The following is a 17,957-nucleotide window of genomic DNA, read 5'->3' as shown; positions in this document are numbered from 1 at the left end:
TAATTTATACAAAGGCCTAAAAGCTATGAGAAAGGGAAAAATAAATCTGAAGTTATGACAATGAATGAAATCACCCAATGTCAACCAGTATAGTCAGAAGAGATGAAAACAAAAACTGGGTGGTAGGAAACATCAATGGTTAAGAGGGAGGCAAAGGAAGAAGGAGCAGCTCTGTGTTAACTATCACTAAGGGCAAGGTGGTAGCCATACAACCAGGAGAAAAGACAGCACAGCACCACAGAAACCAGGGTGGGGACGGCAGTGCAAAAAAAAGTGATTAGCATAATCAAACTCTTTCAGCTCTTCCATCTAGTTTACTAAACTTTACTCCACCCTAAAACTGCTCACACAATGCTCCTACCTTAACTGAACACTTGCTCTCCCTCAAAGAAAGATATAGTTTGTCTTGGAACTCTTTCAAATAAAAGCTGTTCAAGTGATACATCCTCTCATGCCTCAGGCGAGGTGAGGACTTACCATTCTACTGCATTTAATGGCCATTCCCCCAAATTAGTCTTCTACTCTAACATAAAAACCACTCTAGGGGTTGGCGGTTATAGCTCAGTGGTAGAGCGTGTGCTTGGCATGCATGGGTCCTGGGTTCAATCCCCAGTGCTTCCATTAAAAGTTAAAAATAAATAAACAATAAATACAAATATAAATAAATATATGTTAAAAAAAAAAAACACAAAACACTCTAGTCTGGCTCAATCCAAGCAGCCAAATCACTGGCTACTGATCTTAGCCATCTATGAATATCCCAGTTACTGCCTACCATCACTGAAGCTTTCTGCCTTTTGGTCCATGGCCATTTAATTTAGCAGAGCATCCCATAGTCATCCTTTAACCTTTTTCATTTAATTATCTTGCAATGCTCCACCGCTGAAATCCTTATTTAAACAAATGCTGAGGGGATCTTTAGTACGATGGCTTTAAAAATACATTTAAAAAGAAGGATGAAAGGAAACATCTAAAATATCAAAATCCAGAGTAGCCAGTATCACTTGTATGATATATAACACATAATTAAGATCAAATTAACAATTTCCATTCCACTTTTGCAACTGAAGTACCAGTAAAAAAATATTCCAGTATCGCCTGAAATGCTGAAATATTAAAAGCTAATACCAGGGGTTGGGTATAGCTTAAGGTATGCTCGGGTTCAATCCCCAGTACCTCCTCTGGAAATAAATAAGTAAGTAAACCTAATTATCCCCCCTAAAATAAATAAATAGATAGATACATAGTGCAACATATTTAAAAAAAAAAAAGAAAAAAAAGCTAATGCCCTACTCTCTGAAGATAACATTCGCTCCTTCTAGTGCCCCAGAGCTTTTGCTGGATAATACATCTATTACTATATATGAAGGCTGCCATATAACGTGAACAATACAAAACTGCCAACGTTCAAAAAATTTCTACTTCCAAAAACAGCAATTTCATATGGTTCCATTCAAAATAAAACAACTAAGTAAGGTAAGAGTGCTGCCCTAGTAAACATATAAGTAGAGTGTAAAACAAAACGATGTAACCTACCTATCTGTGAAAAAGTCTGAAAAGGTGTCAAGACAAGAAAACTTTCAAAAAGAAATTTGGAGAATGGAAACAGTTTAGAGAGCACATATTAAATGAGGTATTTACATTTCATGATGAGATTCTGAAAAAGTTTGAAGCTCTATATTATTAAGGAACTTGATACTGTGATTTATAATAAGAAACACATAGTCAGTCTTCATTCTGGCTCCAGGTCACACTCCTAAAACCCTTGATGGGGTTTTCTGTATGCTACTGACCTGACTGGTGGCTAGGGGCTTCAGTAGCGCCTCCAGAGGAAGGCTGGTTGGCAGGGAAACCAATCATGAGATTAGAGGGTTGGAACTTTCACCCCACTCCCGGCAACATCCAAGGAAGGGCGAGGGACTGGAGACTGAGTTGAATCAACAACGGCCAATCAATCATGCTCATTAACAGCCTCCATAAACAAATCCTAATTTAAGGGTATCATAGGGCTTCTAGGTTGGTGAATATGTAGGCTGGTGAGCATAGGGAGATGCTCGGAGAGTGGCACACGTGGAGAGGACATGGATGGAAGCTCTGTGCCCCTTCCCACATACCTTGCTGCATGCATCTCTTCTATCTGCCTGTGCCTGAGTTGTATACTTTTAACGATTAACTGGTTATCAAGTAAGTAATTTGTTACCCTAAGTGATGGGATCCATTCTAACAAATTATCGAACCCAAGGAGGAGGTCATCGAAACCTCTAATTTATATTCAGTCAATTAGAAGCACAAGCGATTTCTTGGACTTGGCAATTGTCACCTGAAGTGGCAGCTCAGTCTTGTGGGACTGGGCCCTTAACCAGTGAGGACTGGGGCTAACTCCAGGTAGATAAGTGTCAGAATTGAACTGAACTGAATGTAGGATACCTAGTTGATGTCCACAGAGAACTGGAGAGTTACTTGGTGTGGGAAACCACCTACTGTCTGGTGGCCAGAAGTATGGAGAGTAGTGATGAATGAAAGAAACAAGTGTTTTCCTTTCAGACATCAATGCAAACATTTAAAAGAAAGAGAAAGAATTGGGCTAAATTCACTCTGCAAACATGTTTCATAAATCAGAGAGGCAGAATCTAGAATAAAAGCATAAATTGGAGTCAAAGAATATTTTGGAGATACATCAAGGAAGTCCACAAAGCTGAACTGCCATTATCTGAATGAAAAATCGATCATAAATTGGTAATGATAGCAGACAAACCCCTAGATGAAATCTGCCTTAACACTATCACGAGTTTGCAGGCTACTGAAAATACTAGGTATGCAGGATGGAGAGATGCTACTTGAGAGCACAGTCCTAAGACATCAACAGCAAGCCCTCTCTTAACACAGCGCACTGTGCCAAACCCACAGAAAATTTAAAGAGACATTTTAAATTCAAAAAGTGAAGGAAAGTCTCAGAATCCCTTTAGACTAAAATGCAAAAGAATTCAAAAATAGAGTCCCCTTTTACTGACATCAGCTTTGGTGCAGGTAGGTATCATTGGCACTCACTTATCTGACCTTCACTCATGATTTGATAAAAATATGCTAAAGTATTAAACTTAGTATTTGAACTTTATTTTATAGAGCTGATAAAATTAGAGTAAGTTATAGGTGCCAAGACTTCTTCAATTATATGACATTCAAAACTGAACAAAAGAATACTGATACACTTTCAGAAAAAAAAGCTGGTTTAAAGAAAGAGGAGCAAAATTAACATATGTATATAAAAACAATAAGATACCACTGTACACCTATTAGAGAATCCAAAATCATGAACACTGACAACACCAAAGCTGAGGAAGATGTGTAGCAACTGGAACTCTCATTTATTCCTGGTAGGAATGAAAAATGGTAGAGCCACTCTGGAAGACAGTTTCGGCAGTTTAAGATAGTCTGGCAGTTTCTTCAAAAATTAAACATATTCTTATCATACAACCCAGTAATCACACTCCTTGATATTTACCCAAAGGAGTTAAAAACTTAGGTTCAAAAAAACACATTGATAGCAGCTTTATTCGTAATTGCCAACACTTGAAACAACCAAGATGTCCTTCAGAAAATGAATGAATAAATAGTAATACATCCAAAAAATGGGATATTATTCAGTGCTAAGAAGAAATGAGCTTTCAAGCTAAGAAAAGACATAGAAGAAACTTAAATGTATATTACTAAGTAAAAAAAAAAAAAAGCCAACCTGAAAGGTTACATACTATATGATTCCAATTCTACAACATTCTGGAAAAGATAAAACTATGGAGATAGTAAAAAATCATGGTTGCCAAGGGTTAGAGATAGGGGAAGAAAAGAAATGTGGAGCACAAAGGAGGTTTTGGGCAGTAAAAATACTCTGTATGATACTATAATGATAGATATATGTCATTATATATTTCTCCAAACCTATAGATGTACAAAAACCCTATAGTAAACTATGAAATTTAGGTGATTATGATGTGACAGTGTAGGTTCATGAACTATAACAAATGTACCCTCTGGTGAGGGATGTTGGTAATGGAGAAGGCTATGAACATGTGAGGGCATTTTCAACTTTTCTGTGAAACTAAAACTGCTCTAAAAAACAAAATCCACTTTATATATACATATATGGAGAGAGAGAGAGACTTATTCTAAGAGAGTTACAACCAAAAGCAAAACAAATTTAATCATATGAAGTGCAAACTAAAGCCTTACCATCCATAACACCACCCACAAACACACCTGTAATGGCAGGCTTGATAATAAGGCTTCATTCAGCCCCCCTACAAGAATTTTGTTTTTTGTTTTTTAGGTTGAGAAGAAAATATAAAACAAGCTAGAGCAAAAAAAAAAAACAAAATTGGACTACAGGGGGCATATTAAGACGGCTTATTCAAAAGCAACTGTAAATAGACATCAACACTGTTGATAGACTATGATAAGTTACAAATATATAACACCTAAAGCAACCCATAAAAACCAATGCAAAGAGATGTACCCAAAAACATAAATAAGTCAAAATGAAACTCACCTCAAATAAGTGATATTACAAAGAAACAAAGACTCAATAAGGATGCAGAAAGTCTCATTACACATTTAACAAACTTTACGCCATACCACGCAATTGCAGAAAACATTCTTTTCAAGAAAAAATATTTCAGAATTTAATTAACTACGAGGTGATAGTGCCAATACATTTTTTAAAAAACACTAAATATTTTCTGACAACAGTGTAATTATAACAGACATCCAAAACAAAAAGAACAAGAAAATATCCACATCCAAGCAATAAGTTTATCTATAAATAACCCACATGTCTAGGAAAAACTATAATGAAAATTAGAAACTATTGTGAACTAAGGAATAACAACAAAATACCACACCAAAATCTAAGATGCACCTAAAGGAAAACTTACAGCCTCAAATGCCTAGGTTAGATAAAACAATCTGCCTAATAATACATAAATCCAAGTTAACAAATTAGAAAAGAAACACAAAATAAAACCAAAGAAAGCAGAAGAATGGAAATTGAAACTATAAAGAGAATAATTAATAAAATGGAAAACAAAAATAAAGAACATAAACAAAGCTGAAAATTGGTACCTAGATAAGACTCATAAAATTGATTCATTCCTGGCAAGAACTGATCAAGAAAAAAAAAAAAAGACAAGAAAAATGCACAGCACCAATAAGCAGATTCAAGAATGAAAGACATCACTAAAAAAATCTGAGGGAATTAAAAACTTAGTATTAAGATCAATCTTATACCAATAAATTTGAAAATTTAGATGAAATGGACAACTCCTGGAAAAAATATAGGATGTCAAAAGTGGCATCTAAAACAAAAATCTGAATACGCAGTAACTGAAATACTAGTTTCAACTTTCTGCAAACAACAGGTCCAGAAAACTTCTCCAGCAAAACCCTTAAACATTCAGCAAAGAAACAAACCTTCCTAGATTACACAAATTCTTCTAGAAAACAGAAAAAGGGGGTACATTCCCCAAATTGTTTGAAAAAATTAACAATCTTTATAATGAAAGTGGACAATATCAGTGTTAAAAAAAAAAAGCTTACAGAACAGTCTCACTAATGAGCACAAATGCAATATTGAGGCAAGTAAAGCAAACAACCATCCTGTTGGGATTTCTAGAATGAAGAACATTCTGTAATAAAACTAAGATACTCCTGGGCAAATCAGAAAGGTTTGCCACCCTCGGTGCAAAGCTGGGTTAATGTTAAACCAATATAATCACCCAGTTTAACATAATGGAAAAAAAAACAAAAACATATCATCTCAGATGCACAAAAACTTTGGAGAATACTCAAACCCCACTCATGATTTAAAAAAAAAAATCCTCTTAGGAAACTGAGAATAGAAACTTAGTTCCTTGATAAAACAATACCTACCAAAAACCTACAGAAAACATCATACCTAATGGTGACACGTCGAAAGCTTTCACTTTGAGATCAGCACCAAGACTAGGATGCCCCGCTATCACCACTTCTATTCATCATTGAACCGGATGTCCTAGCCAGCAGAGTAAGACAAGAAAAATAAATAAAAGATATAAGGATCACAAAGAAAGAAACTAAACTGCTATTATTTGCAGATGATGATGTGTACACAGAAAACATAAAATAATCTACAAGTAAATTGTTAGAATTAATGAGTTTAACAAGATTGCTGTATACAAAAAAAAAAAGTATGTGTAAAAACCAACTATATTTCTGTCAGCAACAAACAGAAAGAAACTGAAATTAAAGACACAGACATCATTTACAATAGCATAAAAATGACTAAAGACCTAAGAACAAATCTAAAATAAAGATGTATAAGAGTAATACCTTGAAAAATATCACAACTTTGAAGGACATTCTTAAGGACCGAAACGTACAGAAAGAAATACCACGTTCAAGGGCTAGAATACTCAATATTGTAAAGATACAGTCTCCCAAATAGATCTAAAGAGTCAAAGTAATCCCGACAAAAATCACAGCCAGTGTACCATGGAAATGTATCAGCTGGTTCTAAAATGTATAGAGAAATACAAACAGCCATGAACAGCTGAGACTTTACTAAACAAGAATTAAAGTTCTAGTATTTAATACAACATGGCACTGCCAAAAAGACAGACAAACAGAACAGTGGGAACAGAACAGAGCCTGAAACAAACCCACACATATATGAACACACGATGTATGACAGAGGTGGTTTTTCAAAGCTAGGAGGAAAGGATGGACTTTTTAACTGCGTGCTTAGACAACTGGATATCCATATGAAAAATTCCCAAGTAGATTAAAGATGTGAATGTGAAAGATTAAAGAATAATGCTTTGAGTAGATAATACGGCAAAATGCCTTCATAACCTCAGGTGGAGAATTCTTTACCTAACACAAAAGCTACTAATTACAACAGTAAAGAGTAATTAATTTGACTCTATTATAGTCAGAAACTTCCGCACATCAAATGACATCATTAAGACCATGAAAAAAGCAGCACAATTGGAGGGAGAAAATATCAGCTATAGGTAAGTAGGTAGATGATAGATATGTAGGTAAATAGAACAAAGAATTTTTGTCTACAATACATAAACAATAAACCATTAAGAAAATCAACTAAATAGAAAAGATGCAAAAAGCCTTAAACAAGTACTTCACACATACACAAAAATCCAAATGACCAATACATAATACTAGGTGCTCAACCTTCCTGGTCATCAGGGAAATGTAAATTAAAACCACAAAGAGAGCAATACATATCCCAGGATTAGCTAAACAGGAAGAAGTCTATCGATACCAAGTATTGGCAAGAATACAGTGCAACAGGAACACTGACACAATGCCTGTAGGAAGAGTAACCAATACAACTGCTTAGGCATTATCTGGCATTATTTACTAAATCTGAAGATGTAACATCCTATGATTCATTAATTCTACTTCTACATACATAGAGATACATATACTAATATATACCTGTATACATGTATAAGATAGCATTCTTTGTAAATGGCCCAAACAAAAACAACTCTCAAGTCCATCAACAACAAAGATGGGGTGATTCATTAAACAGAATACTATACAACAATAAAAAGGAATCAACTATAGCCATATACAACAATACAGATGAATCGTAACACTGAGCCAAAGACAAGAACAAAACATTACATAACGCAGAAGTACATTTATATCAGTTCAAAACAAGAGACATATAAATTATAAATACTTAGGCATCAAAACAATGAAGAAAAACAGGAAGATGATTCCCATAAGTATCAGAATATTGACTACCTAATGGGCAAGAAGGCTATCATCTGAAAAGAGTAGGCAGGGAGCTTCAGTGGTCCGAGTAATACCTATTGTTTTACCAGGATGCTGGTTACATGGATTGTCACTCTACTATAAATCTTTAAACTGTAAATTTGTTTTATGAAAAATATAATTTATTCAAATATTCAAAATAGAATTCTGAACAAAACCAAAAGGAAACCAAGACCCATCAAAACTGTCCTATTAACAGTGAATTCAACAGGTACCACAAATGTCTAGAAGTACATTTTAAAATTAAATCAAATGAAATATAAGGCAATTGCTCAAATGCTGATACAAATCTGCACAGATGAGACTGGCTTTTACATGGAACCCACAGCCCTTTTGTTCAATCTGACCATCAAGAAAGAATAACATGTTCATTTAAATACATGTATTTATTAAGTGCTGTGGTAGGCACAATCTAAGACAGCCTCCAAAGATACCCTCCTCTTAGCACATCCTAGTGTAATTCCCTTTCTTTGTGTGGGCTGGACCCAATGATTTGCTTCTAATGGAGATGACAGCACACGTGTTTAGGTAAAACTTTCAAGATTAAGTTACAAAAAGCATGTAATAGCATCTTCAAAACCCTCTCTTGCTTTCTCACTTGCTTTCTATGAGGGGGAGTCAGCTGCCATGTAATAAGCTATCCTATGGAGAAGCTCATGTGGCAAGAATTTGGTATCTCTTTCCAACAGCCAATGAGTGAGCTGGGAAGGGTTCCTAATCCAGTTAAATCTTAGAATAACTGCTGCCCTTTCTAACACCTGGATTGTAACTTGGTTAGAAGCCCTGAGCCAAGGCACTCAGTTACTCTCTGCACCAAGATTCCTGACCAGAGATAGTAATTGTTTGATGTTTTTAAGCCATTAAGTGTGAGGGTAACTTGTTACACAACAACAGGTAACTAATGCAAACGCCTACTATGTGCCTTGTGCATTCCCTTCTCTTAACACTCAAAAGAGTCAGTAGGGAAAAATAAATTTTAAAAATAAATAAATGTAGGATTCTAACAGCTCTAAAATACTAGCAAGTGTGACATTAGAACAAGTAAGTATGTTAAATCTGAAAAGCAGATTCAACTTCTTTGATTGGTATATACCAGTGCCTAAACCAAGACTCATCGTTAACTCCAGTTAAAAGCATGAAATCACAAAGTTAATTTTCTAAGTCTGAATATTAATCTTAGGAAAATAAATTCAAAACTAGTAGTTGGCCTCCTGCTCAATCTTGCTTGAATAAGTTCAAGTATAAATTATACTACAGGAGATAAGACCTTTAACACCTAAATTCATTTTGAAGATTAAATCCACAAATATACTTTATAGTATATGCAAAAAAAAACCACCACTCACTTCATTCTGTCTGAACTAAATCATGAGGTATTAATCCATGATATTTTCTAACGTTTCCTACGATTACAAATCACTAGTGTGCCTGACTCCAATCATGGAGAAATTTATGAAATTTAATAATTAAGTTTTTAAGTCTGTTAATTCAGCTCCAAATTTTCAAAGTTTTAAAACTTTGTTAAGCTAGCTCCTCAGGGTCCCTTGTGTAATTAAACCTGAAATACTCAAAATCACTCAATTATGGATATAATAAAAAAACAAGAAAACCGAAATGTTTAGTAACAGCATAATCACTGCACATAAGAGGCACCAATATCCAGAAATACCTGGAACTAGTATGTTGCTTGGTTAAACTGCCTACCGTAAGAAAATACGATCCAAGAGAAAAAAATCACTCACAAGGATCACATAAGATTCACTTAAACTCAAGCTGAAAACTTCTACAGCATAATTAACCCAGACATTTAACAACAAAAAATATAGAAACACTGATAATAATGAGCTATGTGTCAAAGGCAATATCATAGGAGGAGCTATTGGAAGCCACCAGCCACCACACCAGGGAGAGGACAAATTAGTATGACAAGGAAGAGTTACTGTTGGCAAACAATTCTTCATTGATCACTCCCAATTCTGCACATCTTGTGATAGCTTTTGCTCCAAACCATCTTTTCAAGGATGTTTCTATAGTGAACACCCTGGCCAAGACAAATAGTGACTTCCTCCAGGACAAAGGGCAGATTTGTTTTCTGTCAATAAAATAAAAATAGCATCTCCCTGAGGGCAAAGACTGAAAAGGTTTGCTAGCAGACCCTTTTAAAAGACTGGTTTTCTAAGCTCAAGTTTCCTTAGTTGTAACACACATCCACTGCACATGCAGAATCTACCTGGCCCATGTCTACACCGTCCCTGCAGGACTTACAGGTCATGAAGCTGATGCTACCAGATGTTCCATGAGTAATCAAGACTTTTATCTCCAGCCCAGGAGTCTTCCACCAGCAACTAGGAAACTGTGGCAGGCTAACTTGTCAGCTTGCTATTAGAGTAAAAATCTCAGCACCTGCACAGTTATTTTTACAGTTATACACTGTATCTTTATTACCTGAGACAATTTCAAATCTAAATACGTTGCAAGCATGAATAGACACTAAAGAAGTGTGAAAAACCTCAGAGGCTAATAAAAACCTTGAATAATTCAGGTCATAATAATGATCAGCCATTTCATTTAACCCCCAGATATCCTCATGTCTGGACTGTTCACTTAATTGATTCATTGTCAGGTAATTTCCTATGTACTAAATCTCACTCAATGAGTTCACAGTCTAAGGGAGAAATAACCATGTAAAACTACTGCAAAATAATTTCAAATTTTGTTTTAAAAGGGGAGAGGGTATGTATGCAATAAAACTTATCACTCTTCCAAAGAATTTACTATAGCAAAAACTGCTGAGTGTACATATTGAATGAATAATTTTATTTCCAAATATTATAAAATATTCAGCTTTATTACTCAAAGTGTGATCCAAGGACCAAGAGCATCATCGTCTGGAGCTTGTTAGAAATGCAGATTACCAGGGTCTAGCACACAACCTCTCAGTCAGAACTTGGATTCTAAGAAGATCCTCAGGTTATTCTCATGCAAATTGAAGTTTAAGATAAAGTACCCACCAAAAAAATAAATAAAATTAAAAATCAAGAACAAATAAACCTTAAATTTATAATTAAGATTATTTTAATAGATATATTAAAACCACAACTGTTACCTCAGCAAAAGTTAAAGATAAGAAAAATACAATCATAAATCATGTAAAAGATATTTAGCTATCAATACTTGCATAACACAGAAAAATCCAACCTGAACAAAGTAAGAAAAAGTTAAAATAAGACATGAATAGTCCAAAAAGGAAGAGAATATCAAACTAAGATAATGTAGGGTTCTGGCAATGCACATTTTAAGTGCTCCATCAGAATAAGTTCTCATCTTTTTATTTTCAAAAATAATAAAGATGGCCTGGAACCTAATACATAATATATTTTTTTGAGTAAAAAAATCCCAATTAGATAACTGAAAGTAAAAATATAAGCAATTTGAGACAGTTAGAAATTTAAATATAAAACAGCTTTCAAAGTTAAGCATGCTACCATGAACACAGGATTTGCCTTTAGTTTTCCTATATTTTGTACAATTCTGAAATGACTGAGGAATCTTATAAATGTTAAATTCGGACATTCGGGTTATAAAATTACTAATAAAAAATTATCTTTTAGCTATCTCACGTGACTTACACTTTCCAAGCTCTAAATAGGTAGCTATGTTTTACCCACCAGCATGCGTCTTTATCATAGGAAAAACTGTAACCGTTTCTACATAAGATTTCATTATATAAATTTTCCTAAGTTTTCTTTTCAATGTGAAAGTTAGGCTTTTATTTGATCATTCTATTTTCTAATCTTTATAGTTTTGAATTAAGCTATTACATTCAATCTTACAGAAAACTTTTTAGCATTATCTCTAAAAAGGGATTTTCAAAATATCAAGTTGTAAAAGTAAAAAAAGCTAAAATAACAAAGCTCTAAAAAAAAAACTCCTGAAAACTCAAATGCTTTCAAATGTTTAAATAAAATTTTTAGCCTGAAATGCTTTTAAAAAAATAGGGGAAAAAAATGGGAATGGTCAACAATATTTAATGAAACATTACGTAAAATACACAAAATAATATACCTCTCTCTTATTTCTTCTTGCAACCTTGAGGAATTCCATAAGGATCTGTAGTTGGGCTGCATGTGATTCCTATAATAGAAAATTATAATTGTTCTTTTAAAAATATAACTATGAGTTCAAAGTTTTCTTTAACACCACAGTATAATCAGTATGAAGCAATTTTATTTATCCATTCAAGTTAGTTTCTTATTTTTATTTAATCAGTTTTCCATTTGTTAATCGGCATTTTTAAAAGCAAGCCATTTTCCCCAAAACTAACTTTAAAAAAAACCAGGTATTTTAAATTCATCCCTCACCTACCATGCTAAAAAACTATTTATGGAAAATGGCAATTCTGTTACCTGTCCTGGCTTTCTCTTCCCCAACCAAACTAATAAAACATCAAGAAAAAAAAATCATACTGGAGTCAGCATAGTTTCTAGATGCTGAAATCACTTTCTCCTTAAGTATTTCACATTCAGGGGAGTAAAAATCATATAATTAGGAAGAAATTCATACTTTTCAGAAGTCAAATTTACTATTTCTGGCCATAGCCTACTCACACAGATGAGAGAATATATTTCTATGAAATATTTCAGTCAAAATCAAAAATTTTAAAACAAAATTTTAATATAATCAAGAGGAAGGAGGGGTAAATAACACACATTGGTAACTGAAACAAAGATGTAATTGATAAATAAGCCTGACATCTTCTGAATATCAAAAAATAATTACAAATAGTAAAGTTAGAAATAAATATATATTACTGTTAAAATTCACACAAAGAACCAAGGAATTCCAGCTGAGCCTGATAAATATATATAAAAATACCAAAAGTTAAAAATGAAATAACAATAAGAGATGGTTTATGAACAAATACAGTTCTAACTTTTTAATATATACCTGAAAATAATTTTTTAAAAGTCCAGTGGGGCACATCCAAAACAAATAAATAAGATTTATAAAGCTTTCATTTACCTGGCTATACAACAGAATTATCTGAGGCATCTGTTAAAAGACACTGGATTTTATCTGATTCTTTTCCTCTAGAAAAGATTCCAGGAAACTATATGCTTAACAAGTCCCCAGATGATAAGAATAAGCCAATCTAAATTTGAAGAATCACTAAGATATTCCATACACTACAAAAAAGCATGGCTACTTCACACTCACTCCCAGAGTCTATCCCATTTGGGGAGAGGGTGGGAATTCTTGCGTTTTAAAGAATAAGAGGCAAAATAGATAAATGAAATGTTTAAGTCAAGACAAATAAGGACAAAGGAGGACAAATACGAACTGATAATCACATTAGGATATTCCAGTTAACAAACACAATTGAATTAATGTTTCACAAACGAATAAATTTGTAAAACAGGGTATCATAAGGATTTTAAAGTGAAATTTTTTCTTGCATTAAAAACCCAGTATTTACCAGACCTGAGACACATTCCTGAGAAGTTAGTTAAATTGTCATACAGAACAAACTCACAGAGGGAATCTGTGTCCCAACCACAATGATAAACTATCCCAAAATCCTCAGCATTTTTCTTGGGACTTTTGTTCTTTACACTGTTTGTATCTGTCTATACATTATTTGGCCAGAGAGCAAAAACCACATCTTTATATAAAAAGGACATACACGGTCAAGACTGTTAATAAATAACACTTCATCTGCAAAGGAAGTGGACAAACTATCCTCAAAATACCAAGTTTGAACATTCCATTTCACTCTACCAGTAAGGACGTGTGAACAGGGTAAGAATGCAACTGATTTGAGAAAGGAGAGAACCCTTCCCAAAGCCTCAAGGTCAAAGGAAAGTTGGGAACAACTAAGTATACTAGGAATTCAACACATGCACATTCTTCTGCAATTTAATCTTCTTCAAATGAATAACTTCAAAAAAGAGGTAAATGGCAAATTTATGAAACTATAATTTCACATATAAATATGAAAGAAAATTATATGAAGGAAATTATGGAGGAGTAAAAAGAGAATGCTTAAATATGGGAAGGGTGCAGCCAAATATGTCAAAATAAGATCTGGTCACATAATGTTTTTTGTTAGAGCAGTCTCAGAAGTCGAACATTAAAGTAATCTCTGAATCTCATTTAACCCACTACTAAAAATGGAAGTTCAAGAAGTTCATTCTCGAAACATTTCTTACAATTGTAAAGCTTCTGTAAAAACATACAATGATCATTTAGCCCAATTATCACACTTTCAGATAAGAAAACTGGAGTAAGAGAAAAAGTGAAAAGAAACTTATTTAGAAAAAAAGAAAAAACATAGAATTTTATACTCCACTCTCAGTGCTCTTTGCAATATAGCAAGTTTTGTCACATTTGTCCCATCTAGTTCATAGTCAACTGTCTCAAAAGAGAGCATATCTGGGGAACTGCCAAGACGGAGGAATAGAAGGATGCATAGCTCATCCTCTCCCATGAATACACGAACAATTATACCTACAGACTAAACAATTCACACAGAACACCTACTGAACTTTGACAGAGTATCTCTTTAGAAATACAAGAAGATTCCGCACAAAAACAGGTAGGAGGGAGAAAAAAAAGAAATAAAAAGGAAATCGGTGCAGAACCTGTCCCACGGGGAGGGAGCAGCAAAGGAGGAAAAGCACCTTCACACTGGGAGCCCCCACTCTCCAGCAAAGAGTCAGCAGGGACAGAGGGGGAACTTCCAAGGGCTGGAGGAGAAAGCAGACAGAACTGAGAGAAAGCAGCACAGAGGGTAACTGCAATCCCGAGCCCAAGACGCAAGCTGGCAAGGGCAGGCCAGGCCTGGCTGCTGGACTCCGGCTCCCGCGGATGAACCTCGGGGGAGTCCTGGCGCCGACTGCACAGAGCAAGCGTCAGGGGCTGGAGCGTGGTGCGGGCTGTGGCTGGCAGTGTGCAGAACAGAACAGCCTAGCAGCCCCATAAAAAAGCACCACTGCTGGGCACATGGCAGGGAGGGGCGCAATGCAGCCAGGCCGCAACCGCCACCTCTGAGAGCCCAGGCTCACTACTTGGCACAACTGTTGGCGTGCGTTACCGCAAAAAGAGGGGTAGGATTCAGACACAGGAATCGTCTCAGCTTGGGACACAATCCCTGTTGCACAGCTCCTGGGCAGAGGCAGGGCTGAACCTGAAACCATCCCCCTGGGTCCCTCAAAGTCACAAAAGGGACTGAGATTGGATGCTAGCCCCAGGCAGCAGCGGCGGATTTTCTCCCCTGGTGCCCCTGTGGACCCAGCCTCTATGAGGAACAACCAGTGATCTGGCACGTGGTGGGGGTGGACTCGGCATTAACACAGGCCTGTGTACCTTGTGCGAGCACAGGGCTGGCGGCTGCGCTAACCTTGTGGCGCACTGTGAACCCAGGTGTGTGACTCCACACTGACCGCAGTGGGTCCTAGCACCAGGCATCAGCAGATCTGCTCTGCTGGCGCAGCGGGCGCAGAACCAGGGGGACACCAGAGCAGGTGGCCAACATTCCTGTGGCCGAGTTGGGGACAAGGGCAGCATCAACAAAGTGTACTTTGTAAGCCCACATGACAAGTGAGACAACAGCACAGAGGGCACTTCACCATGGACATCTCCTACAGAGGAATACTCAGCAGCTCCGCTTCCAGCTGAAGCACCTCAATCCCGCCTACCACACACCACAGCTCAGAAATGGGTCAGGAAACCTCTATTCCAACAACAGGGCTGCAGACCCAGCTGTCAGGGCTGTGACAACAACAGAACAAGAAGGAGGTCCTGCTCAACAACCAGCGCAGGCTCTGATCACACCAACCACACCCCTAGTCAAAGGCGGAACAGCCAACACACACGGAAGACGTGGCAACCATCCACACTAAAAACAGACCTCGTAACAAAAATTATTATTATTATTACTATTATTATTATTATTAATAAAACTGAAAAAGAAAACAAAAGAATTCAGAAGCACTTAAACATCCATCAGTAGGGGAATAGATTTGTTCATGCAACGAATTACTATAGAGAACTTAAAATAAACTAGATCTATATTCATCAGCAGGAACTTCAAAAAGTAAGTAAAAAGGCATTATCTCAAAAGGATAACTATAGTATAAAACTCCTTATAAAAACTTCCAAATTATAAGACAACACTTTTCATATGGTTGTAAATGCAAGTGTATGTAAAAAAGGCACATACACACTTGAGAAGGATCCTTGCCAACTTCATACAGTGCTTACTCTGGGAGAATGGAATGAGACAAGAGGGCTTTAAGTATAAAAAATATTCAATAATGATGATGGCCATTCTGGCTGATGTGAGGTGATATCTCATTGTAGTCTTGATCTGCATTTCTCTGACAATTAGCAATGCTAAGCATTTTTTCATGTGCCTATTGGCCACTAGTTTGGTGCAGCTGCTATGGAAAACAGTATTTCTTAAAAAACTGAAAATAGACTTACCATGTGATCCAGCAATCCCACTCCTGGGCATATATCCGGAAAAAAATAAAATTCAAAAAGACACACGCACCCCAATGTTCACAGCAGCACTATTTACCATAGCCAAGACATGGAAACAACCCAAATGTCCATCGATAGATGACTGCATAAAGATGTGGTACATATATACAATGGAACACTACTCAGTCATAAAAAAGAATAAAATAATGCCATTTGCAGCAATATGGATAGACCTGAAGATTGTCATTCTAAGTGAAGTGGGCCAGAAAGAGAAAGAAAAATGCCATATGATATCATTTACATGAAGAATCTAAAAAATAATAATAAAAAAAAGGACACAAATGAACTAATTATTTTGATTTCTTGAATATGTGTAAGCACATTTGAATGTCCTTTATGACTGGATAACCACATGCTGCTGATTCTTATTTTGTAGTTGGCTTTATTCCTTTGATAACTATGTAAGTTTAACAAGCTAAAGCTCTAATCTGTTCTTAGAAACAATAATTAGTACACATATGTAAACTAAAAAATGTGCAATCTACTGTATGTATGTATTTACATGCAATATAATATGTATGTGCAGTCAAACTGTAGTAATTCTATCTAATAAAACTGAAAAAGGAGAAAAAAATTTAATTCTCAAAAGGCAGATCTAAGACAAATTTAACAGTGTTACTATTCATTAAAAGTGAAAGGATTAGTCACGAGTCTCATTATTTTCTGCTCTTTTCTGTATGTTGGAAATATTCATTAAGTTAAATAATAATGCAAAGTATAATAGGAAAATAATAATGGGAAAATGCTATAATACTAACGATAGGAACTTTGCTTCTGAACTAGTCCCCTCTTCAAAAAATAATAGAAAAGATCTGCAGCCCAAAATTAAGATACCTGTATGTCTTCAATTCTAAGACAAAAAGGCAAAGATCAAAGGGGAACGAGATTAACAGCTCTCATATTCCAAGTGTACACTTATCTATTTTCAGTACAGTATGCCCCCACACACCTCTTAAGTGTACCTGTAGTGCAACAGTCCAGAAAGTCTCTCTTTTACCACCACTAGGGGAAAAAAAGTCTAGTATTCTCTTAAGGTAGAAAAGGGAGACTCATTTGCTGTGAGTTGTACAGGAAAAGATCACAGACTTCAACTGCTTCCTGTTTTCAGCCTTTACTACATGAGGTACCTCATGCTCCCAATTCCAAGGCCTTTGTTCCACAATATATATAGACTTGGTTCTTAGCTATTGCCCACTGCTGGCTCAGTATTCAGCCTTCTCAGATCTCCTAATCTATTACTTTTCATCCATCTGCTCTACAGCTTACAAAATACTGCTGCCATTGTCTCCTCTCCCATTCTTTTGCCTTTTTAAAGTCCTTTACTCTATTTTCAAAGGAAGGTAACTGTGTATGTTCAGTCTATCACAGAGAAGTTTCTTTATATCATTTATCACTGTGAAAATATTTACTTACTTTATTTAGTTTATCTCCTCACCTATGCTACCCTATACCCACCCCCCACACATAGTAGAATCCTGTCTTTCCCACTGCGCTTAACACAACATCTAGCACACAGTGGATGCTAATAGAAAAACTATGTTTAAAACCATAGGAGAGTTGGCAACAATTTTGGGGATATA

General features: G+C 35.7%; 1 protein-coding gene across 5 annotated transcripts in view; it reads right to left on the bottom strand.

The window, feature by feature from the left end:
- Positions 1-17,957, bottom strand: part of COP1 (COP1 E3 ubiquitin ligase) — a 166,951-nt gene that overhangs the window by 122,632 nt on the left and 26,362 nt on the right. For 3 of the 5 annotated variants that reach the window (XM_072946062.1, XM_072946061.1, XM_072946063.1), the window contains exon 6: positions 11,899-11,967. The exons of the other annotated variants lie outside the window; for them this stretch is intronic. In XM_072946062.1, coding sequence (XP_072802163.1) covers positions 11,899-11,967 — 69 coding nt within the window. The remainder of the gene's footprint in view (positions 1-11,898; positions 11,968-17,957) is intronic. 5 annotated transcript variants of the gene reach the window in all.

This window comes from Vicugna pacos, chromosome 21 (assembly GCF_048564905.1).
Source record: "Vicugna pacos chromosome 21, VicPac4, whole genome shotgun sequence".
NCBI classification, from domain to species: domain Eukaryota; kingdom Metazoa; phylum Chordata; class Mammalia; order Artiodactyla; family Camelidae; genus Vicugna; species Vicugna pacos.
The sequence above is the reverse complement of the archived record's forward strand: the minus strand, read 5'-3'. Positions and strand labels throughout refer to the sequence as shown.